At 33.6% G+C, this 21,305-nt stretch overlaps 2 protein-coding genes and 2 pseudogenes across 3 annotated transcripts; 1 reads left to right on the forward strand and 3 right to left on the reverse strand.

The window, feature by feature from the left end:
* Positions 1 to 295: 295 nt before the first annotated feature.
* Positions 296 to 4,037, reverse strand: LOC111296671 (enolase-like). Its single transcript, XM_022891092.2, has 16 exons — positions 3,855 to 4,037; positions 3,542 to 3,605; positions 3,397 to 3,461; positions 3,258 to 3,305; positions 2,816 to 2,902; positions 2,638 to 2,718; positions 2,330 to 2,431; positions 2,097 to 2,252; positions 1,928 to 1,990; positions 1,771 to 1,848; positions 1,454 to 1,648; positions 1,279 to 1,329; positions 1,093 to 1,181; positions 943 to 994; positions 757 to 813; positions 296 to 597 (listed from the first exon to the last, which is right to left on the reverse strand). The coding sequence occupies exons 1-16, from the start codon at positions 3,954 to 3,956 to the stop codon at positions 517 to 519; spliced, it is 1,371 nt and encodes a 456-aa protein (XP_022746827.1). The 5' UTR covers positions 3,957 to 4,037; the 3' UTR covers positions 296 to 516.
* Positions 4,038 to 7,771: 3,734 nt separating this feature from the next.
* Positions 7,772 to 8,863, forward strand: LOC111296749 (peroxiredoxin-2E, chloroplastic pseudogene; annotated as a pseudogene). Its single transcript, XR_016326165.1, has one exon. The product of XR_016326165.1 is annotated as a peroxiredoxin-2E, chloroplastic pseudogene (transcript).
* An 861-nt stretch (positions 8,864 to 9,724) lies between these two features.
* Positions 9,725 to 14,710, reverse strand: LOC111297809 (uncharacterized; annotated as a pseudogene).
* A 626-nt stretch (positions 14,711 to 15,336) lies between these two features.
* On the reverse strand, positions 15,337 to 19,799 carry ATCSLA09 (Nucleotide-diphospho-sugar transferases superfamily protein). Its single transcript, XM_022891116.2, has 9 exons — positions 19,111 to 19,799; positions 18,927 to 19,025; positions 18,526 to 18,778; positions 17,443 to 17,553; positions 17,070 to 17,206; positions 16,818 to 16,931; positions 16,519 to 16,718; positions 16,080 to 16,274; positions 15,337 to 15,960 (listed from the first exon to the last, which is right to left on the reverse strand). Exons 1-9 carry the CDS (start codon positions 19,438 to 19,440, stop codon positions 15,798 to 15,800), a joined length of 1,602 nt encoding a protein of 533 aa, XP_022746851.2. The 5' UTR covers positions 19,441 to 19,799; the 3' UTR covers positions 15,337 to 15,797.
* Positions 19,800 to 21,305: the final 1,506 nt, after the last annotated feature.

Consider the following 21,305-nt stretch of genomic DNA (forward strand, 5'->3'; position numbering starts at 1 on the left):
ATATCTTTCAGTACTTTATCTTACTTGATTTTAATTTTTTTTTTTCATTGCAGTCACGAACTGTGGTATTGCTTCATCCCAATATTGATCTTCAAAGCTTTACACACACTTTTCCCTTCTTTCAGATTTTCAATTTCGATCAAACTGTTTGATTTTAGCTTACATCCATTACTAAGAAATCTTTTAGCCCATTCACTATTTGAGTAATTGACAAGACCGCATTTAAGAATTTATTTATGAGAATAATGCACCCGCCATCCACGTGGTGCCATGAAAATATTTCAGAGTTACCAAATGTTCAGAAAAAGCCAAACCATCAATTTTGGAAATAACAAGCAACCATAAGCAGAATATCATAACAAAACATGGAAGCTCTGATAAGAGGTCCGAATATGAAAATTTCTTTGGAACAAATTTCTGTCAAAAGTTCTCTGCATGCTTAACTTATTTATTCATTGCAAGCGAAGCTCTATCGCACACATACAGCCTCAGCAAACCTATCATCCGACAAAATCTTTAATAGGGTTCAACTGGAGCACGGAAGCTTGCTCCTGCATAGACGGCATCTGCGCCAAGTTCCTCCTCGATTCGCAAAAGCTGGACGCACAAAATAAGACCAAGATAAATCAGACAATGCTTGGTAGAATAGTTCTCTTCTCTCAAGACGTTTTTCATGACCATTGACAGCATATAACTCGTATTATCATCGTTCAGGGAAAGAAAAACACAAGCTTTTTTGAAAGAATGGATGTTAACCTGATTGTACTTAGCTAGACGCTCAGATCTGCATGGAGCTCCGGTCTTAATTTGACCCTGATTTTTTTAAAAAGAAAACATGTTAAAAAAACAGATTGTTTTATATGAAATATCCGGAATTACATTGCAACATCTAAATTCACAACAATGGAGATTTTAGATTCAGATTTCAGAAGAGTTTATTACCGTGGCCAAACCCACTGAAAGATCAGCAATAAAAGTATCCTCAGTCTCACCACTGCAACCAAATAATTTAAAACATTCTGTGAGTAATCAGACATTTGATTTTACAAATCAAATCAACGATTTTTAGCACTTGAAGGTTGACATTCAGACCTGCGGTGGCTGGCCATCACACCCCATCCGGCTTTCTTGGACATTTTGACAGCTTCAATGCTTTCAGTAACAGATCCAATTTGGTTAACCTGTTATCCAGTTATTCCAAGAAAGAATCTAGATTAATATCCACAGCATGGCCAAAAAACATAAGAGGACCTTCTAAAGAAAAGAAACTCGTAGTACCTTGAGAAGAAGGGCATTGCAAGTTTTTTCATTGATAGCCTTTTCAACCCTCTGCAGACATTAAAAAAGAATACAAGTTATGTCATGTTCCTTCAGAAAAAAAAAAAAAAAAAAACTTTGGGACACATACACTATTTTCTTTTTAGCAAAAAGACATGGAAATGCCAATTCTAACCTTTGGATTGGTGACCAATAGATCATCTCCCACAATCTGAACTTTTTCTCCAATTTCCTTGGTTAGTTTGGAGTAGTGCTCCCAATCATCTTGGTCAAATGGATCTTCAATTGACACAATGGGATACTCAGATACGAATGACTTATATAAATCTTTGAGAGAATCCCCTGGGATCTTTTGTGAGCCATCATTATTCTGCACATGCCAAACAACAAAAATAAATGAAGGAGCAAACAAAGTTAGACAGATTATCATATAATGATCCATTAATTAGGCACAATGATTGAGAATATCTTCTGAATTGAGACAGAGTTCACCTCTTCTTTGAAGTTTAGGTCATAGGTTTTATCCGTTCCATAAAATTCAGATGCAGCAACATCCATTCCAATAACAACCTAGAATAATGAATCAATTAGCCTTCTCCTAGTCAAAACAACAGAGGATTCATGGAGGTTACTAAGAAAGGGCACTAACTTTGCCTGAGTAACCAGCTTTAGCAATGGCAGTCTTTAACAATTCAAGTCCTTCCTTGTTCTCCTGAACTTGCACAAAAGAGGACATCAAATAACTAGTGATTAACCGAAACTTAAACTAACAGGCATAAATGAAGTAAAACCAGGAGATTCCTTTACTGACGATTGACCTGAATATTAGGAGCAAAACCACCTTCGTCGCCAACATTAGTAGCATCTTGACCATATTTCTTCTTAATCACAGCCTTCAAGTGGTGGTAGACTTCCACTCCCATCTTCATGGCCTCCTTAAAAGATGATGCTCCTACAGGAAGAATCATGAACTCCTGCAAACACAAAGGTAGGAGAAAATCAATATCAAGAAATGACCTAACAAAATCAAAATGAATATCGAGATTAATACCTGCATAGCAAGTTTATTTCCTGCATGTGAACCACCATTAATGACATTGAACGCAGGAACTGGAAGAACCAACTTCTTGTTACCAGCAAGGTTAGCAATGTGCTGCATTCAAAGGGTAGGTTTATTAGACTGAGATGACATGAACATACAAGAATTTCCATAAAATAAATTACCCACACAAGATTGAAGTGGTTTGAAGACCATAATATATGAATCATTCTCCCATTCACACAGCAATATACAGATACTTACACGAGTCTACAGAAAGAGAAAAAACTTGAAAGGAAGTCCAATAAGACAAAATGTACCTTGTAAAGGGGAATGTTCTTGACTTCAGCTCCAGCTTTGCAAACTGCAAGGGACACTGCAAGAATAGCATTCGCACCAAGCTGGAGGAAAAATAATAAAAAGAAACACCACCATTAAATGGAGACATTAATACAAAAGTCATTTGAAAGACATTAAAGAAGCAATCAGCTACGTTACCTTTTGTTTGCACCAACCCCACTCGTTTTGAGTTCCATCTAGTTGTTGAACCATGAAATTGTCAATAGCAGTCTGCTCAGTTGGGTCCTACAGAAATTAATTGAAAAAACACACTTCAAAACAAAGTATACTGCGAATTATTTTATTAAGCTCACTACAATTCACTAATGCCCCATTTAGTTAGTTACTAAAGCATGATTCTACTCAGTGACGGATCCAGAAAAATTTTTTTCTGGGAGTGTCCACTTATAACAAATTTAAAAAACTGTCAACGAATTTATTAATTTTATCATTAGCTCATTTTTTATTATCTTTTATGGAAACAAAAAATAAAAACCAAACGGAGTTACAATGCCAAATTGAAGGTTCATTAAAACAATATCATCAGTTTATGAAACATTACAATCATGAAATCAAAGCCGAAAAAAAGTTGAGGACAGACCTTTCCAATCAATGCAGGGCCAATGATTGTGTTAACATTAGCGACGGCCTATATATTAAAAGAAGAACATATTATTAATGAAATAAATTATTGAAAAATGCCAGTAAAAATAAAAGATAAAATCGCATGCATAACTGACCTTTGATACACCTTTACCAAGGTAATCGGAACCTCCATCTCTCAATTCAAGAGCCTCGTAAATTCCTATAAATAAAAAATAAAAACTTATAAAAAAAGAAATTAGAAATTAATTATTTAGATTATTACGGGATCAATTAACGTACCAGTGGATGCACCACTTGGAACTGCAGCTCTAGCCTTTTTACCGTTCCGTGTTTCCACGTCAACCTATCATATTAAATCATGATTTTGAACATTAAAAACAAGTGAATAACTACCGGAATTGAGCTCATTCAAACAGGGGACAAAGAGCTAGAGGAACTCGACTACTCAACCGATTCGACTAGCCGAGTCGTAAAATCCAAAAGCAAATAGATCGAAAAAGATTTAATCGGGAAATGAGTGAAGGAGATGCTATATACACGGATCGGTGACATTACAAAAAAATAGCAAGGGAATGATAATGAAGAGGCGAACCTCGACCGTTGGATTACCACGGCTGTCGAAGATCTGCCGAGCTTTAACGGACTTGATTGTTTTCGCAGCCATGAAGTCAGCGATGATTGCCCCCCCCGTCATGAGATCAAAGCTTTTTTTGAGATCAAAAGAAAGACTGAGAGAGCTGGAAAGGAGGTTTTGAGAATAGTAAAAAGAGGTTTTAGGCGTAAAGTTGGAGTGATGGTTTATAAGGAGGAGAGTAGCTTGATGAGGCCCGTTGATATGAAAGAGAAAATAGTGTAGCCGTTAGATTTGAGTTTAATAGATACAAAAACGGTGTGCTTTTTGTCATGTGAGGAGCACCGTTGTTTTGGTGGATGCGCATGGTTTCTGGTGAATTGTCAAAAAGCGAACGAGTTTGGTGGGTTTAGTTGAAAATTCATTGTTTATGACTTGCTGTCCAAGTAAAATGCTGAAAAAAAAAAGGAAAAATGGCATTTAATTTAAAAACTAATAAATAATGGGAAAATTTCCTGATTTAAAAAGTTTTTTCTTAAACTTACTAAAATGATTATATAAAGTAATTTTTTTCTTGAATATATTGACATTAAAATCAATATTAACAAATATTTTGAAATTATTAATCAATAAAATCCTTTTGTAAAAAAAAAAGAAATTAGTTGGAATTTTGTTTTTATAATTTAATTTTTTAGTTTGGTTCATCAAATTTAATTTTTGAGAACCTTTTAGATTTTTAATAGTATAAAAAAGTGATAATTTTGAATCAAAAACTTATATCTCTTGTAATTTTTTAAGATTCTTAATAAAATATAAAATTTATCTCATTTTTAATCTCAATAATAATTTTTTATAATCTATTTTATTTTTAAAAATTAATACAATTACATGATAAATTGATAATCATTTTGACACGTAAAATTGTTTTTTTAATCATATGATTAAGTAAAATTACATTTTTAACCACACATTTAAACATTTAATAATGATAATGTGGATTTAAATTTTTATAAATTTAATTATTTATTTTGAACTAATAAAATTTTAGAAACATAAATTTTTAATTATAAATTCAATTGATTTTGAAGATTATATAAACTGTTTTTGTCATTTTCCTGGGGTTATAAAGATTTATAAATTTCTTTATTGATTTATAATTTATTTGATAGAATAATGAAAAAAAGTTTCTTCACATCAGAAAAGATAAAAGATATTATAATACAATATGAATATTCCGACCGCATTTCTATCGGATGATTTTCGTGTAAGGGATTCTCTAATTGGTGACGGTGTTTGTGTTACTTGGTAAAGAGGCTGTGTTTCTTATGTTGTTCTTCCTGTTTTTTTTTTTGGTTTTATTTTAGCATGAAGCTTTTATAATTTTGACAACCTTCTGTCTTTTTATAGGTTTATATCATTTTTATGAATTCCACATGTTCGATGACGATAAATTGATAATAAATTTAGTAATTTCAAATATAATATAATGATGTCATATAAAAATGATATAAATAAAAAATAAAAAAATATAATTTAAAATTTTAATAAAAATTATAAAAAAATTTAAAAAAATTAAAAAAATAATATATTTTATATTTTTACATCAACATAAATTATAACACATAATTTTTATATAAAATATAATATAAATATATAAATTTTTAATATTTTATATAATATAAATACTAGAATTATTAAATTTGGCTGATAGAAACACTTGAATTGTCACTTTCTAATTCTATACTTCATTGGTTTCTCGTTGATGGGGTCCCCATTTATTTTTTTTCATTTTTAATAAAATTCAAAGCATAACAATAGCAAAAGTAATAGCCTGCATGTCACTTTCGTGCATGAATCCCCGTTCCTTCATTTTTTGCTCTTAACGCAGAATCAATCAGGCATATACTTTTGTGCGAATAGTTTTCAAATTTCATGTATCTTACTCAGCTCCCCCCCTTTTTAAATCTTTTTACAAATGTCAAAATTTTGATAATGTTAATTGATTTTTTCGAGTGACTCTGCCGTCCCATTCGTGATCTAATGATTGAAGTTAGGGGTGATAACGAGTTTTTTTTCTTGGTAAGAAAGAGTTATCACGATTTGGATCGTATTAATTTAATTTTTGTAGATATTACGTAATATTGTAAATTTGAATGAATTAAAAATTAATTTGAATGGAATTATATTGATTTGGTTTGATTTATCAATTTTTTAATTTTTAATTTTAATTTTAATATATTATTTTAATAAGATTTTAATATATAAAAATAAATTTATATAAAAAACAATTATTTTTATAAAAATTAATAAAAATATATAATTTAATTTGATTTTTATTACACCTAGATTCAAAATTTTAATTTTAATTTAATATATATTTAATATTTAAATTTATATGAATCAAATATTATAATTTTAAATTAATTTTTAATTTTATCAATTTTTTTTCTCACGTCAGCTACGAAAGCAACCGTATAAAAAAGGGTTTTTTCATCTTCCATGGATCAGATCAGCTTGGACGGCCCAAAAGCTGCGCCCCTCACAACTGTTGGCTTCATATTTTCATTCCCTCACAAAAAACATGGCTTGGCTTTACATTTGCCACTATAAATCATTGTAGCTTAATTGATTTTGCCAGTCCAGGTTTTAGGAGTCTTCAGCTGACAGGTAAAGGTCACGTGACTGATGTAGAAGTGTGCTTTGGCTGCTTGAAAAGTTTCCAGGCGTCTCTGTTTCGGGCATTTTCGGCTACACTTTGATTTTAATTAAATTAATTTATTGAATTGATTTAATTCAATTAATCAAACATCAATAAATTAATTTTGATTGATAAATAAAAATAAATTTAAAATAATTTTGATTTTTGATTAATTTGATTTGAAAATTAAATTAATCAAAATTTTAATAAAAATATAATAAAATTTAAATATAAAATAAAAACTATATGAAATAAATTATTTTATTTTATAAGTTATTAAAATTTTTAATACAATATTTAATATTTTAATATTTTATTAGGTAATTTTATTTAATTTATTTAAAATATAAAAATATAAAAATTTTAAATAATTTAATTTAAATATATTTATTGTTTAATTAATTAAAAAAATTAATCAAACCGATTAATTTAATTGATTGATTAATTTTTTAAAATTAACAAATTTAATTAGATTAACGAAAATAAAATAAAATAATTTAATTATTTTGATTTTAAATAATTTAATTTAAAATTAACCGAACTAATAAAGTGAATAATCTTACTAGTAAACATCACGTTGTTTTCTCATGTCTTTAACATTAAAAATTGCTTAGTCTTTTATCATTCAGTGTTTGATTTGTAATTACTTGATTTTGGAAACCCACCTCTCGGTTCTCGACAATATATAAAATATTTAGTTTCAAGTATCAACCTACCAATAGCTTAATCCATTCCAAAATCACTACAGGTGAATGCTAGTATAAGGATTTTGTTAATGATTTGGTGATGCTCATATATCATCACAAAATCATTTAAACCAACTTCTAATTCCTTTTTTTTTTATAAAATTTATCTTGCTCTATTTGTGATAACTTTCATTACGACCTTAAATAATCACATTGATAATTTTATTGTATGTATATAAATTTTAAATTTTAAATTTTAAATTTTATTTTAAAAAATAATTTATGTTAAAAGTTTATTTAAATAAAAAATAAAAGTTAAAAACTTATTTAAATATAAATTAAAAATTAATTAAATTTAAAAATGTATTTGAATGTAATATAAATTATAAATATTATCTAAATAAAATGATAAAATTCATGAACTTATTTTATTATTTTACCAATATTTTTTTTAAAATATAAGACGAGACAGTATCTAAACTAGTTTATTATTTGCACGTAAAAACGAACTATATTATTAAATTTAAACAAAATTTTGGCATAAATATTAAACCAAAAAAAAAAAACACCTTACTCTCTCAAAAAATTCTTATTTTCTATAAATAATTCCTTAAAAAAAAAAAAAAAAGCAACAGCATTATCATCAAACATTTTGGTCATCAATCGTTCAACCACAACCAACCTCCCAACAAAAGACTCCAAAACATGAATAATTTGTCGTCACCCTGTTTTTCTCAAGGGAGTTCCACCTTGAACCAAAACCAAAGCCTACAAAAAGCTCACTTTCTCTTCTATCTTCTACACTTCCATTAACAATGGCAGCTTCTTTAACAATCTCAAGATTACTGTCACCAGCTTCTTTTTCCACCATCATCACCACCACCAAGCTTTCCCCTAAATCCCTTTCTTCAAAACTCTTTATTTCTCCGCAGTCCCCGAACCTCCACCTCCGCCCTTCAAAACCCATTTCCTTTTCCACCAAAACAACACAGATCTCCGCCGCAATCTCTGTCGGAGACAAGCTTCCCGACGCAACCCTCTCCTACTTCGACTCCGCCGGAGAACTCCAAACCACCACAATCTCCTCCCTAACCGCCGGAAAAAAGGCCGTCCTCTTCGCTGTCCCGGGTGCTTTCACTCCCACCTGTTCCCAAAAACACCTTCCTGGGTTCGTCGAAAAATCAGGGGAACTCAAAGCCAAAGGGGTCGACACCATCGCCTGCCTGTCGGTGAACGACGCGTTTGTGATGCGAGCGTGGAAAGAGAATCTGGGGATTAAGGACGAGGTTCTCTTGTTGTCGGATGGGAATGGGGAGTTCACGAAGAAAATTGGTTGTGAATTGGATTTGAGTGATAAGCCCGTTGGACTTGGACTCCGGTCCAGAAGGTACGCGCTTTTGGCTGAAGATGGGGTTGTAAAGGTTCTTAATTTGGAGGAAGGTGGTGCTTTTACTTTCAGTGGGGCTGAAGACATTCTCAAAGTGCTGTGATTTTGGTGAGATTGGACATTGGCGACCTCTTTTTATTCCTTTAAACTCCTTTGTTCGGTAGTTTTTGCTTTGTTAATAAAAATGAACGACTCTGAAAATGTTTTAGAAGGATACTTATGACAGTTTCTATGAATTTTTTTGTCTTATGCTATGGGATTTTTTTGGACTTTCATTTTTCTTGGTGTAGCAGCCAGCATTCTAGTTTTCTCTGTTTCAAAGGCCTTCTAATTAGAATCTTTGCTTAACCTTTGATGATGAGTTGATATGAGGTTTGTTCTTCCTGCATTGTTGGTGTGATGGTATTTTACTCGGTCACTGAATGTGATAGGGATTACCCTGTTGAGTGTACTTGTTAATCGCTATAATAAATCACAGAGAAGATAATGAAGGAATTGATCCAACGGGGGAAGAAGGAAGTTTGGGGTTATTTGCGGAGTGAATCGATGAGACCTGATGCTAACAATTACTAGACTTGATTGTGCTGATGCCTGATTATATACGTGTCTCATATATATATATACACACACACACACAATCGGTATTTTATCATCAATTTCAAGTCTAGGGAACTTGATCTGAGGTAGAAAATGGGAGGCGCATTGACTCAGCTAAGTTTTCAGATGCTGTCTGCTTGTCAATGGATACCATGGTCCATGCTTGGGGTTTTCCTAGTCTATTTCGTTCATAGGCCTTTGGGACTGTTTCTTAACGATCAAGATCAGGATGCGACCAGCAAAAATGTACTTGGGTCATCAGAGACATAGTTGTAGCTAGTCACAGACTTGAGGCAGAGCCTCATTCCACAAGGGCACGGTGTGTGACCTGACATAAGGTTATTGTAAAGAGGTTGGAGGAACAAGGTTGTCTGGTGTTCTCCCCACTCAGGTAAAAAAGAAACGTCAGTTAAAAATGCTGGCTTTTGAGGCTGTCGATATGTCAAAATGTTGAGATTACACTTGCCGAAGTAATTGCCTCTAATATGATATTCGTGAATCTTTCATTAAATTGGATTCTAAATTGCATTATATTCTGATTCCATTTATAATTTAGGTCATGAACAAAGGTCATTTGTCAAAATATGGTCATTTTGATTCAAAATTTTGAAGAAACTAAAGTACAAAACGTTTCATGGATGCTTGAGTTTAATAAGAGAGAGTCAAAGTGATACACTACTTCCTTCGTACATGCACCTTGATATCTCCAACATTGAAAAATATGCAGCACTCTCATAGACAGCCATCTGAAGCTCATAAGTTAGAAGACGATTAACTATACATATGAAACATCTTCGGCTTTCTTTGAATACCAATTATCCGGTTAGAAGCTTATATACAGGAAATATTGACAAGCAAAACATTTACGACGATTAATAACCACTAGAAGATAGCCATCCTTCCCAACCTTCACTCGTTCAGTGCTCCTTCCATGCAATGACTTTGCAGGCCAATTAGCCAGCCTTCCTTTTTGACCTCATCTGGTGTCCACCTTCTGTCATTTAGAAGAAAAATTATGCAAAGCACCAAGAAGATTGAAATCAGTTTCACAGGGCCCTGAATCCAGATGATGGCAAAGCAAAGCACCTGTCTCTCTAACTGCGAATAAATTGATCCACAAAGGGCCTGGTCTAAACAGGTATCTCTCCCTTATTACATACTGGCAACAGCAGATAGGCTTTCATCAGAGCTCCAATCATCCATCCCTTTAGCCTTCATTTCTGAGCAGATACTCTGGGTCTCTTGCAACCTCTTCTGCTCTCTTAGGCCGGTCTCAAGTTCCTTACAAGTAGTGAAATGTGGAAGGAAATGATTCTCAAACATTTCTCTATACCACACATATGCTCCAATGAAATCCTTCTGTTCACAATATCCCCTTATGAGTAGGTTATAGGTATCAGCTTTAGGAACCAATCCCTTGGCCTTCATATCACTAACAAGATTCTATATTTCTGACAAGTTTCCCCTTCTAAAGTGTCCCAGAATCAAGCTATTGTAGGTCTTTTTATCAGGACAAATTCCTCGTTCTACCATCTCTTGATGCAAAGCAAATGCATTCTGAACATCTCCATGCTCCACACACAAGTGAATCAGCAAATTATATACAAGTAGATCAGGAATCAAATGCATCTGTGCCATTTCACGAAACAGTATCCCTGCAAGCTCTATTCCTTCCTTACTGCATCCACTAATGAGACTATGATAGGTATTTAAAGTAGGCTTGATGCCCAAACTCTTCAAGTCTTCAAACAATTCCAGACATTTCTGAGCATTTCTCTTATTAGAATACCCTGATATTAAGGTGTTGGTGATGACATCAGGACTACACCCACTTCCTGTAATTTGGGGAAGCAAATCTTCAGCTTCAGTTACCCTTCCCTGTTTGCATAGCCCATTGATGAGTGTGTTGTACGTTACAATTGTTGGTTTTGTTGCACGCTTCACCGTTTCATCAAAGAACCTGAAAGCATCTTTCAACTTTCCTGCTGCACAATTACCAACAATGAGCGTGTTATTTATTAGCACATTTAGCAACACCCCTCTGTCACGGACCTAAGGAAGAGTCCTGAATCCCACATCAAACATAATAGGAAGGTCACTGGGGTATAAAAGGGTTCACACCATCTCCGCCTTGTGAGGCGCCTTTTGTAGGACAAAACCGTGAGGCCAAGGGGGTCAGAGCGGACAATACCTCACAAGGGTGTGAACCGTGGCAGAAAGCTGATCTGGGACGTCGGAAGGGTGAATGCCTGGGTCCCGGAGCTGCGCGGGTTCGGAGCTTGAGTCTTGACCCGTGACAAGTGGTATCAGAGCCAGCCCTAAACCGTTCGATCCACGCCAAGCACCTCGAGGGAGGTAGGCAGGGTGGCCAGCCTCCGTGACGAGGCGTCACGAGGTTGGGTGCAGGAGAATGTCACGGACCTAAGGAGGAGTCCTGAATCCTACATCGAACATAATAAGAAGGTTACTGGAGTATAAAAGGGTTCACACCATCTCCCCCTTGTGAGGCGCCATTTGTAGGACAAAACCGTGAGGCCGCCGTGAGGCCGAGGTTGGGTGCGAGACCTAAGGAGGAGTCCTGAATCCTACATCGAACATAATAAGAAGGTCACTGGAGTATAAAAGGGTTCACACCATCTCCGCCTTGTGAGGCGCCTTTTGTAGGACAAAACCGTGAGGCCGAGGTTGGGTGCGTGACCTAAGGAGGAGTCTTGAATCCCACATCGAACATAATAGGAAGGTCACTGGGATATAAAAGGGTTCACACCATCTCCGCCTTGTGAGGCACCTTTTGTAGGACAAAACCGTGAGGCCAAGGGGGCCAGAGCGGACAATACCTCACAAGGGTGTGAACCGTGACGGAAGGCTGATCTGAAACGTCGGAAGGGTGAATGCTCGGGTCTCGGAGCCGCGCGAGTTCGAAGCTTGAGTCTCGACCCGTGACACCTCCACTTACCATATCCCTAAAGGTTATTTCAGCTTCGAGAAGCATTCCATCTTTGCATAAACAATTTATAAGGGAACCATAACTAACAACATTTGGCTTAATCCCACCCTTTCCCATTTCTTCTATCATCGCAAAACACCTATCCAATAGGCATATTTTCCCATAACCATTTATTAGGATGTTGTATGTCTCAACATTGGGCAAAACACCCTTCTCTCTCATCTTTCTACCCATTCTTCAGCTTTGTCCATCTCTTTCATTTCAAAAAATTTGTCAATCAAAGTATTGAATGTAAATCCAGCCTCAACCCCAACTCTTCCATCTGCTCAACTGTCGAAATGGCTCTATTCGTATCACCAATCCGACAATTTCCATTCACAATGGTATTATATACCACCTCATTAGGCACAAACCCTTTTTCAATTTCTTTCAGCAAAACCTCTTCCGCTTTTTCAAAATTCCCTTCCTTGGACAAATGATTCAACCAATTGTTTAATGTATATCTATTGATCCCAACTCCATTCCCACTCATTTCTTCATACAAAGCCAATGCACTTTCAACATTCCCACTCCTCAAAAACCCATCAAAAAGTATACTACAAGTATACCCATCAGGAGCAAATCCTCGTGCTTCCATTTCCTTCAAACCCCTTTTGCCTCCTCCATCCTATGGGCACGACAAAGCCCACTAACCAATGTATTGAAAGTAACAAGGTTAGGCTCCACATTGTCCCTTACCATCCTCTCTTTTAAATCAAACACTTTCTCTAACTCCTCAACCTTACAATAGCCATCAACAAGAGTATGATACGTAACCGAACTCGGTACCAACTTTCTCTCAAGAATCTCATCAAAATTCTCTGCATCCCTAATTCTCTTCTCTTTACAGAACCCACCAATCAAAACGTTATAGATAAACAAACTAGGACTCACCCCTTTTTTCTTCATGGAATCCACAAGCTCATTAGCCCTTTTCAAGTCCCCTAATTTTCCTGCCGCTTGAACAGCTTTTCCATACATAAATTTAGTAGGTCTAAAACCAGACTCAATTATATCCTCAAACAAATTAAGGGTTTTGTCAAACTTATTCAAAGACGCCAAAGTTTCAAGCAACAAGTTAAGAGAAGTCACAGAAGCTTGCATACCTTCTTTCCTTATACCTTTATATACCTCCAGGGCTTCACTGTGCATTTTGGATTCTGCTAATAAAGACAGGAGAATGTTTGAAAAAATGAGTTTTAAGGAAGGTGAGGTAACAGAGAAGAGAGTGAAGAGATCAGATGGTGAAACGAACGACGATTTTGATAAAAGATGAGATTTTGTGGGGTCTTGAGCGGCTTCAGTTTGGCCCTGTTGGAGAAAAGCTGAACGCTTTTGAATATGTTGGTTGCATTCGCGGTTATGAATAAAGCTTTCATTTTTGTTGTTGATGTTGGCTGTTGGGATTTCTCTGGTTTGGGTTTTGGCCGGTGAAGACAGTTTGTTCTGGGAAGTGGAGAATTTGGAGAGAAGAGCGACACACTATGCCATGTTAGAGTTTTGGAACTGCATGCTCATACTGGCTCTGATTTCGACTTTATAAATAGTTGGGCCAACAAGTTCGAGCAAGTTAAAGTCAGCCCAACTCTTTCATCAGTCAGCCCATGAGAAATCTGTCAGGCTTCATTTACTTCATCAAAGAAAGCCCAATTTCTACCTTTGTTGACGGCAGGATTTCTCACTCTGTTTCGTCTTTATTACCTGGAATATAAGTTTCATACATTCCTTTTAACTTAGGCTCCGTTTGTTTCATGAAAATAATTTTTGAAAAATAATTTTTAAATTTTTAAGTATTGATTTAGTGAAAAATTGGTTGATCAATAAAAAATAAGATCTTTATTTTAAAAATTATTTTACCGAAAAAGAAAAAGATATTTTTCAAAAAAAAATTATTTATGAGTAAAACTATTTACAAATGTTTTAAAACATAATTTTACTTATAAATAATATTATACAAATAAATAATATACTATTAATATAATATATTAATAAATATTATTATATTAATAAATAATATTATAATATATTAATAAATATTATTATATTAATAAATAATATTATATTAATAAATCTCATATTAATAAATAATAGTATAATCTATTAATAAATAACATACTATTAATATAATATATTAATATATTAATATATTAATAAAAAATATAAAGAATAATAAATAGTTTTTTAAAGTAATTTTTATATTAACATTATATTTTAATATTAAATATTATTATTAAAATATAATTATTTTTTAATAGTAATAAGTTTTATAATAAATAATTGCAATATATTTTAATAATAGATCATTTTTAATATTTTAATTGTTATATTAATATTTTTTGAAAAAAAAATTCAAAAAACAATCAAACAATAAAAAATATTTTTCATTAACTTATCTAAACAACAAAAATTTCTTTCAATTCAAGAAATATAAATATTTTTCAAAAATTATTTTCTACCAAACAAATGAACCTCAATTGAAAAGTTGCGTAATTCTGTTAGAAAGCTGTAGTTCCTGGTCTCCATGGTGATCAAATTCCACAGGTTCCGTCAAGTGTCAACAGGATGTGATCGTGTTTCTGTTTCTGGTTAATAATCAAGATCCTAATGTCTTTCCAGGGCATCTGTGGAAAGCAAAGTCGGTGATAAGTTTCATGATGTAACCAGAGAAAAGCTGGCATGGTACAACCGAGATTTATAGCCAGTATTGTTGAGGTTATAAATTCATTCTGTCCAATTTATCGAATCATTAATGTAACGTGATAAATGTGACTGGTTGGCAACTTGGACTTTGTTGGCCCTTGAGGAAAGCCACTTGGATACACCAAATTTTCATCTGGTTTTGATATCAACTGCTCTCAGCCTGACATCACACCTGACGCTTACATTGGAATGTTAGTTTGAGTTGAGCTGAAAGAGGCCATTACTTGTTACAGCAAACAGTGAAAAACCTGAAAATTGTAGGCTGAGTAGTTTTTTGACATTTGATTTAGCAAAAATAATGCATTCTATTATTTTTCATAGCCTCTTTGATCAAATGGATAGAAGTTCAACACCTGATTGCTCTATCTATGGCAGCATTTTCTCTGGATTATGCTTCCACGAAGTGAGAGAGGGTTAGACAAACAGACACAGATAAATGGAGAATCAACTATGAAAATTACTCTTTTCCCATTATTTTATTCCTTCTCAAACAAATCTCAAAGACAACAGAATGGTAAAGAGGAGGGAAAGAAGAGAGCTAAAAAGAGAAAAGAAATCACAATTTGCAAACAGTTCACTCTAAAAATCTTTCCTATATTGGGGTCCAAACCCTGAAACTGCCTTCATTTGCTCCTTATCTTCTGTGTATGATGCATTACCATAACAACATTTGTTCTGTATTTTCCTTAATTTCTTGGATATTCACAAGAAAACTAACTTGTTTCGAGTAATTCACTCTAATTCTTATACTCAACCTGAAAGAATAACCGGTCTTTTACCCTGTCTTTTTATACAAAACTAAATTGCGAGAAAATGTCCCTATAATCGCCACATGTTCAGTTGCTGAAGTAGAGAATGACCTGCTTAGGAGCCAAAAGAATTACACCAAACGAATACCTTAGGAGTTGCGCTAAGAGTTGGGGACAATGGTGCCAACATATCCAAATCCCATGATGAAGAAGGCAATTGCTTGGGCATAAAGATATATGAAGTAGTGGTTTTTCCCGAACACAACATCATAGCAGCCACAGAAGAAGAGATAAGCTCCGACACCAAGCTCTAACAAGTGGAGTCTGCAAGCATTTAATCGCAAAATGAGAGTTTCAAATTAGATACTAGACAAAAGTATATTATAGTCTTATTTGAATGACAAGTCAAGGTTCTAATAGCAGATTCAGTTTAATAGCCTTACCTTTCTCCAAACCTGAAACGAGGTTTCCTGGGTGTTTTTGTGGCTGCTTTAGCCTTGAGAGTATCTCCTAGTTTCTCAGTGACAATCCATTCATTTACTCTACCAGCCTCTAACAGGCCAATGAAGGTAGCCTTGGTCCGATGCAATGACATGACATTTTCAAAGAGGATCCAGAAAACCAACAAGTGAAGTGACCTGAAAGAGAATTATGTATAGTAAATGTTAATCAGGTGAATAAGGCTTATATCTTTTTCCAGAAACAGGGCAACCTGATTTCTTTACATTGATTTACACATCAAATTGTGTTATGTTAGCAGGGAACGGTTCAATCAAACTTGATTTTTCCGTTGATGAATTCAAAATTCTATTTCAAGCTAGGGAATAATGAATATTGGGAATCCATTGAAATAAATGGAAACATAATCCAAAAGCACCAGACCTTGGAGTTCCAACTGCATTGAGAATGGTAATGATAGAAGGAATATAAACAGCTCCCCACTTTGCAACCTCAACTTCAGGTACAAGAACAGTTGCAGGTAACACAACGCAATAAAAGATGAATGTAACAATGTGGGCAACAATCTTTCTGACCACGAAGAAGCTGTAGATTACATGTACCTTCTTCCACGAGGAAACTTTCTGCAATAAATTTTACAAAAAGGGGAAGGAATAAAGAGTGAGCCAATGAATTGCCAGTATTTTAACTCCTTAATTCATTAATCAGTTTAAGTAGCTAACCTTGTTTGTAATAATCTCCTTCACCATTTTCCTGAAAAGGTTAGCAGGACCACAAGACCACCGGTGCTGTTGGTAGCGATAAGCCTTCAAGGTACTAGGCAATTCATTTTTAACCTATAGTCAAGCAGTAAAATTGTGAATATTAAAAAATGCAATGTCTCGGACTGTGAACCAAAGCTGATATGGGTGTGATTTCAGCCGACTTCAGCTGATGCATCCAGAAAACTAGCTCGATAAAACTCAGGACAGTACCTTTAGGCTTCCGAGATAAAGGAATTTCCAGCCTTTTAGACTAGCTCGGACTGCCAAATCCATATCCTCTACTGTGGTTCTATCTTTCCACCCTCCTGCCTCATTCAAAGCAGCAATTCTCCACACTCCAGCAGTTCCTGTACAGGTTTAACCCAATGGAAAAAGAAAAATTAGACTTCAAATTTAATCATGGTTGAAAAAAATTAACCCATTCCTTCTAATAAAACCTGCAGCTTAACTCAGTTGATTCATACAATCTTTTAAGAAGTCTCATCTAGCATATCTAAAATTCAAATCCCAAATAATATTTAGCAAATCTAGAATTTAAATTTCAATACCTACAACTCTTCCTATCCATTTAATTTCTCATTACCGTTGAAGCCAAAGAAGGCATAGGTGGAAGACCCCACTTCTTGTTCCACAGTGAAATGGTAATCCAGTGACATTTCTTGCATTCTTGTCATCAAGCACTCATCAGCATTCACTGTAGAAAAAGAAAAACAGCCCGGAAAACCATTGCCATGTTACAATCTTCGCTGTCATTAATGAAAATTTCTTATAAAAAACATCATGATGGTGAAATCAAGAGGGCGATTAAAATCAAACGTTGGCTAGTACATGGATAATGACCAAGGCTGGAGGTCCACCACTTACAAGCTTGCACATGCTGTTGTTGGGTAGAAGACAAAGTTAACACTGTAGATATTCTTCAAGCCCAAACATGCCCTTCCCAAGGGCAGTTTTCAACATTTATTGGAAAGGATACTTGGGTAGATCCGCCCAAAATCTAGTGCCTCCTCCTAACCAAGTAAATACTATGGGACTCCTGCAGCTTTTTTTCAGCTAAAAAGTGACTCTCTAATTAATTAGCCAACATATTTGGGTCCATCTTATTGATTCGGTTCTCCTTTTTGCTGAGATAAAACTTATCAGATTAACCCACCAGACTGTCCTCAGCAATTTTTCTATCACCCAAAATCAAAAAGAAAAATCCATTTCCCATTAAAGTGTTTAATTAAAAACATTAAGAATTGTGGAAGTTAAAATAATCATCATCATGAAAAATTCCAGGTGAATTTTCATTGCTTCCAAACAATGACCGACAAACTAAGATGGAACAAAAAAACAAAAACACGTCCAGAAATAGCTTTCTTTACTTTTCAGCTTTCTTATGTGAAGCACCCACGTATCCAAATCTCTGTTCAGCCAACAAGGATTGGACCGTCGATAGATCCACGAGGGTAAGGACCCACCTAACCATTAACCCATACGCTAATAGACCCACCGACAGTTCTCAAAAATATAATCTTTTTAACCATGTTTATTTAAAAAAAAAATTTGCCTGATAAGAGATTTTTCAGTGTGATATATCACAGGTAAGCTTATCTAAATTGAGGGATATGACTTTGTTAATACTAGTACTGATAGTATGTAACATGTGATTAAGCAGCATTACCGAATTTCCAACGAGCTTGAACCAAAGCTAATTCAGGATTGTGAACAAGGAAAGGGATGGTACGCCAAAGGAAATCAGGTTCTGGCTGGAAATCAGCGTCAAAAATGACTACGAAATCACATTGTTTGACGTAGCTGCGTTTCATGCCTTCTTTTAGAGCGCCTGCTTTGTAGCCATTTCTATTGTCTCTTATTTCGTACTTGATGCTGATGCCTTTGCTTGCCCATCTTTGGCACTCTAACTCCACCAAATCCTTCATTTTTTTCAATATTATTTCCATGCAAGAAAGCAAGAAAAAAAGAAACCCAAATCATTAAAATCCTTACTAAATTTGTCAGCAAAACTCATTGTCTTTTAAATTTTGATTTTTTTTTTGGGGGGGGGGGGGGGGGGAGGTTTACCTTAATTGTTGGGTCAGTTGAATCATCAAGGACTTGAATAATGATCCGATCAGACGGCCATGAGAGGCCACATGCAGCTCCAATTGACAATTGATAAACCTGCATTAATCGTTGAACTTTTAAAAAATGAAAAATGTTGTAATCTTGGGTTAACAAAAAGGAAAAGGAAAGAAAAGAAAAGGACCTCTCTCTCATTGTACATTGGGATTTGAACCAAAACCATGGGATAAGCTGAGTTTCCCAACTCAACATCATCTTTTATTGGTTCCCATTTGTACCTTCTCTCCGGTTTTCGACCAAAGAGCTTGACCAACAGTATGACTATGCCCATATAAACCCTCTCAATGAAAAGCATCAAAGACATGATCAAACAAATGACAACCGCAAGTCTCAACAATGGTACCACCAATGGCGCTTTGATCTGACCCCAAAGCAATTCCATTTGCATGGAGAAATCATCTCTCGTCCCCTGGAATGTATCAGGAAGAATAGTCGTCGAAGAAAGCCGATCCATTTCCGAACTTTTTCCTAGTATAAAAAACGAAGCAATAAACAGGGGAGGACCAGATGGGAGGCTAAGAACAAGAGTGAAAGTTGATTGTACGCAGGTTTTGAAAACAACCCACTAGATCTGCTCAGATATAAACAACATTCTTTGACAAAAGAGATGGAATATTTCCCTTCTTTTTTTTCCTTTATGAATTTGCTTCTGGTTCAAGCAAAACAATGGAGGTAGAGCTAGCTGGAAAAATGTCAGTCACAGGCTCAAACCCCCGTTATTTCTGCCCCTGTTATTTGGAAGAAAAACAGAAGCAGAAGCAGAAGCAGAACACTTGAACAAACAAGTTCAAGAATGAGGAAAAAAATTAGAGCGAAGAAAATGAGAGACAAAACAATGTCTTATATAAGCACCGTCTTGTCTGGTTATTGTGTTTTTTTTTTTTTTTTGTCTTTCTTATTTCCATTTTTACAATAACATTTGTTCTCTCTCTATTCTTTTTCTTTTTTTAATTTACAACACTGGTTTTGCTTTCCAACTACAAATGTGCGAACAGTACAAAAGAAGACAAAACAATGGTGGAATTTTTTATTCAATATCCGTCGGTTTTCACCGGTTGATGATGTCATTTACCGACGACTTGGATATACATTTTAGACTTAACTTATATAGTTGAAATTTGTGAAGGTATTTTTTAAAATTAATTTAATAAAAGTTTTAATGAAAATATTAAATTAAAAAATGATAAATTTTAATATAAAAATTATTTATAATTTAATTTTGATCTTTATATATTTAATAATAATAATTTTATCAATGTTTTTATTAAAAATATTTATTTAAAAAAATATATTAAAATTTATTTAACTGTTTTAAATTTTATGTATTTAATTTATGAAATATTTTTTTAATTTATAATTTATTATTTTTAATATTTTTAATAAAAAATTTTACGATTTTTTCCCAAAAAATTTTATTTAAATATTTTTCATATATTTTTACCTAATAATCTCTGGTAAATTATTAAGCTTGAAAAAGCTTTATCGACACCTTGCATTTTGTCGGTGATTTAACTCATGAGTTTTATATATATATATATATTTATTTATTTATTTATTTATTTACTAACAGTATAAGACAATTTTGAATGCGTAGAAAAGAATATATTTTTAAAAATTTTAAATTTAAATAAAATTATTTGAGATATATTATTATATCGAATAATTTTAAATTTAATAAAGTAATATGACATAAAAATAATATAAAAAATAATAACATGATTGAAAGTTTTAATAAAAATTATATATAAATTTATTAAAATAAAAAAAAATTATATAATTATAATATAATATAATTTATATCTTATTCATATTTAACATAATATTAATACAGTATAAATATGTAAATTATCATAAATACCTTTTATACATATATATATATAAAGTATATAACAAATTCACAACCTTTTTATATGTCCTATTTATTTGGAGTGTAGAGGGCAAATAAAAAAAAAAATCCTTTTTTGCTCTTCTAAAAAATAAAAGTAAGAGAGAAGAGACTTGAGCGGCCTTGGTCCAAGCTTTGCATATTTGATGGGATTGGGAATGCCCTTTGTGTGGTCTAAATCTATGTGACAGATAGGTCAGATGCTTCTTGTTCGCAACGCCTTTATAAATGTTTTTTTTTTTTTTTAATTAATGCCTTTAAATTAAAGTTACAAATTTCTCCCTATTTGTTTACCAAAATCAGAGGGGTATCGGGGGTACGTTATACATTTGTGCCATGAAAGGTACAATTATTATAATTATAATTAAAAAAATTTTTGTAATTGAGGTTAAAAAAATATTTTAATGAAAATTTTATTAAAATTATTATTTAAA

The sequence above is a fragment of the Durio zibethinus genome, chromosome 12 (genome assembly GCF_047325235.1).
Source record: "Durio zibethinus cultivar Kanyao isolate XHJ-2024 chromosome 12, ASM4732523v1, whole genome shotgun sequence".
NCBI classification, from domain to species: domain Eukaryota; kingdom Viridiplantae; phylum Streptophyta; class Magnoliopsida; order Malvales; family Malvaceae; genus Durio; species Durio zibethinus.

Bases quoted from the DNA above. Each gene is read 5' to 3' on its own strand.
- LOC111296671 (XM_022891092.2), bottom strand. From the start codon at position 3,956: ATGACGGGGGGGGCAATCATCGCTGACTTCATGGCTGCGAAAACAATC. The intron at 3,606-3,854 runs GTTCGCCTCTTC...TTAATATGATAG, and splicing joins GTGGTAATCCAACGGTCGAG to GTTGACGTGGAAACACGGAA. The intron at 3,306-3,396 runs GTCAGTTATGCA...TTTAATATATAG, and splicing joins TTGGTAAAGGTGTATCAAAG to GCCGTCGCTAATGTTAACAC.
- ATCSLA09 (XM_022891116.2), bottom strand. From the start codon at position 19,440: ATGGATCGGCTTTCTTCGACGACTATTCTTCCTGATACATTCCAGGGG. The intron at 16,719-16,817 runs GTTAGCTACTTA...AATTTATTGCAG, and splicing joins AGGAGATTATTACAAACAAG to AAAGTTTCCTCGTGGAAGAA. The intron at 15,961-16,079 runs GTAAGGCTATTA...AAATGCTTGCAG, and splicing joins CGTTTCAGGTTTGGAGAAAG to ACTCCACTTGTTAGAGCTTG.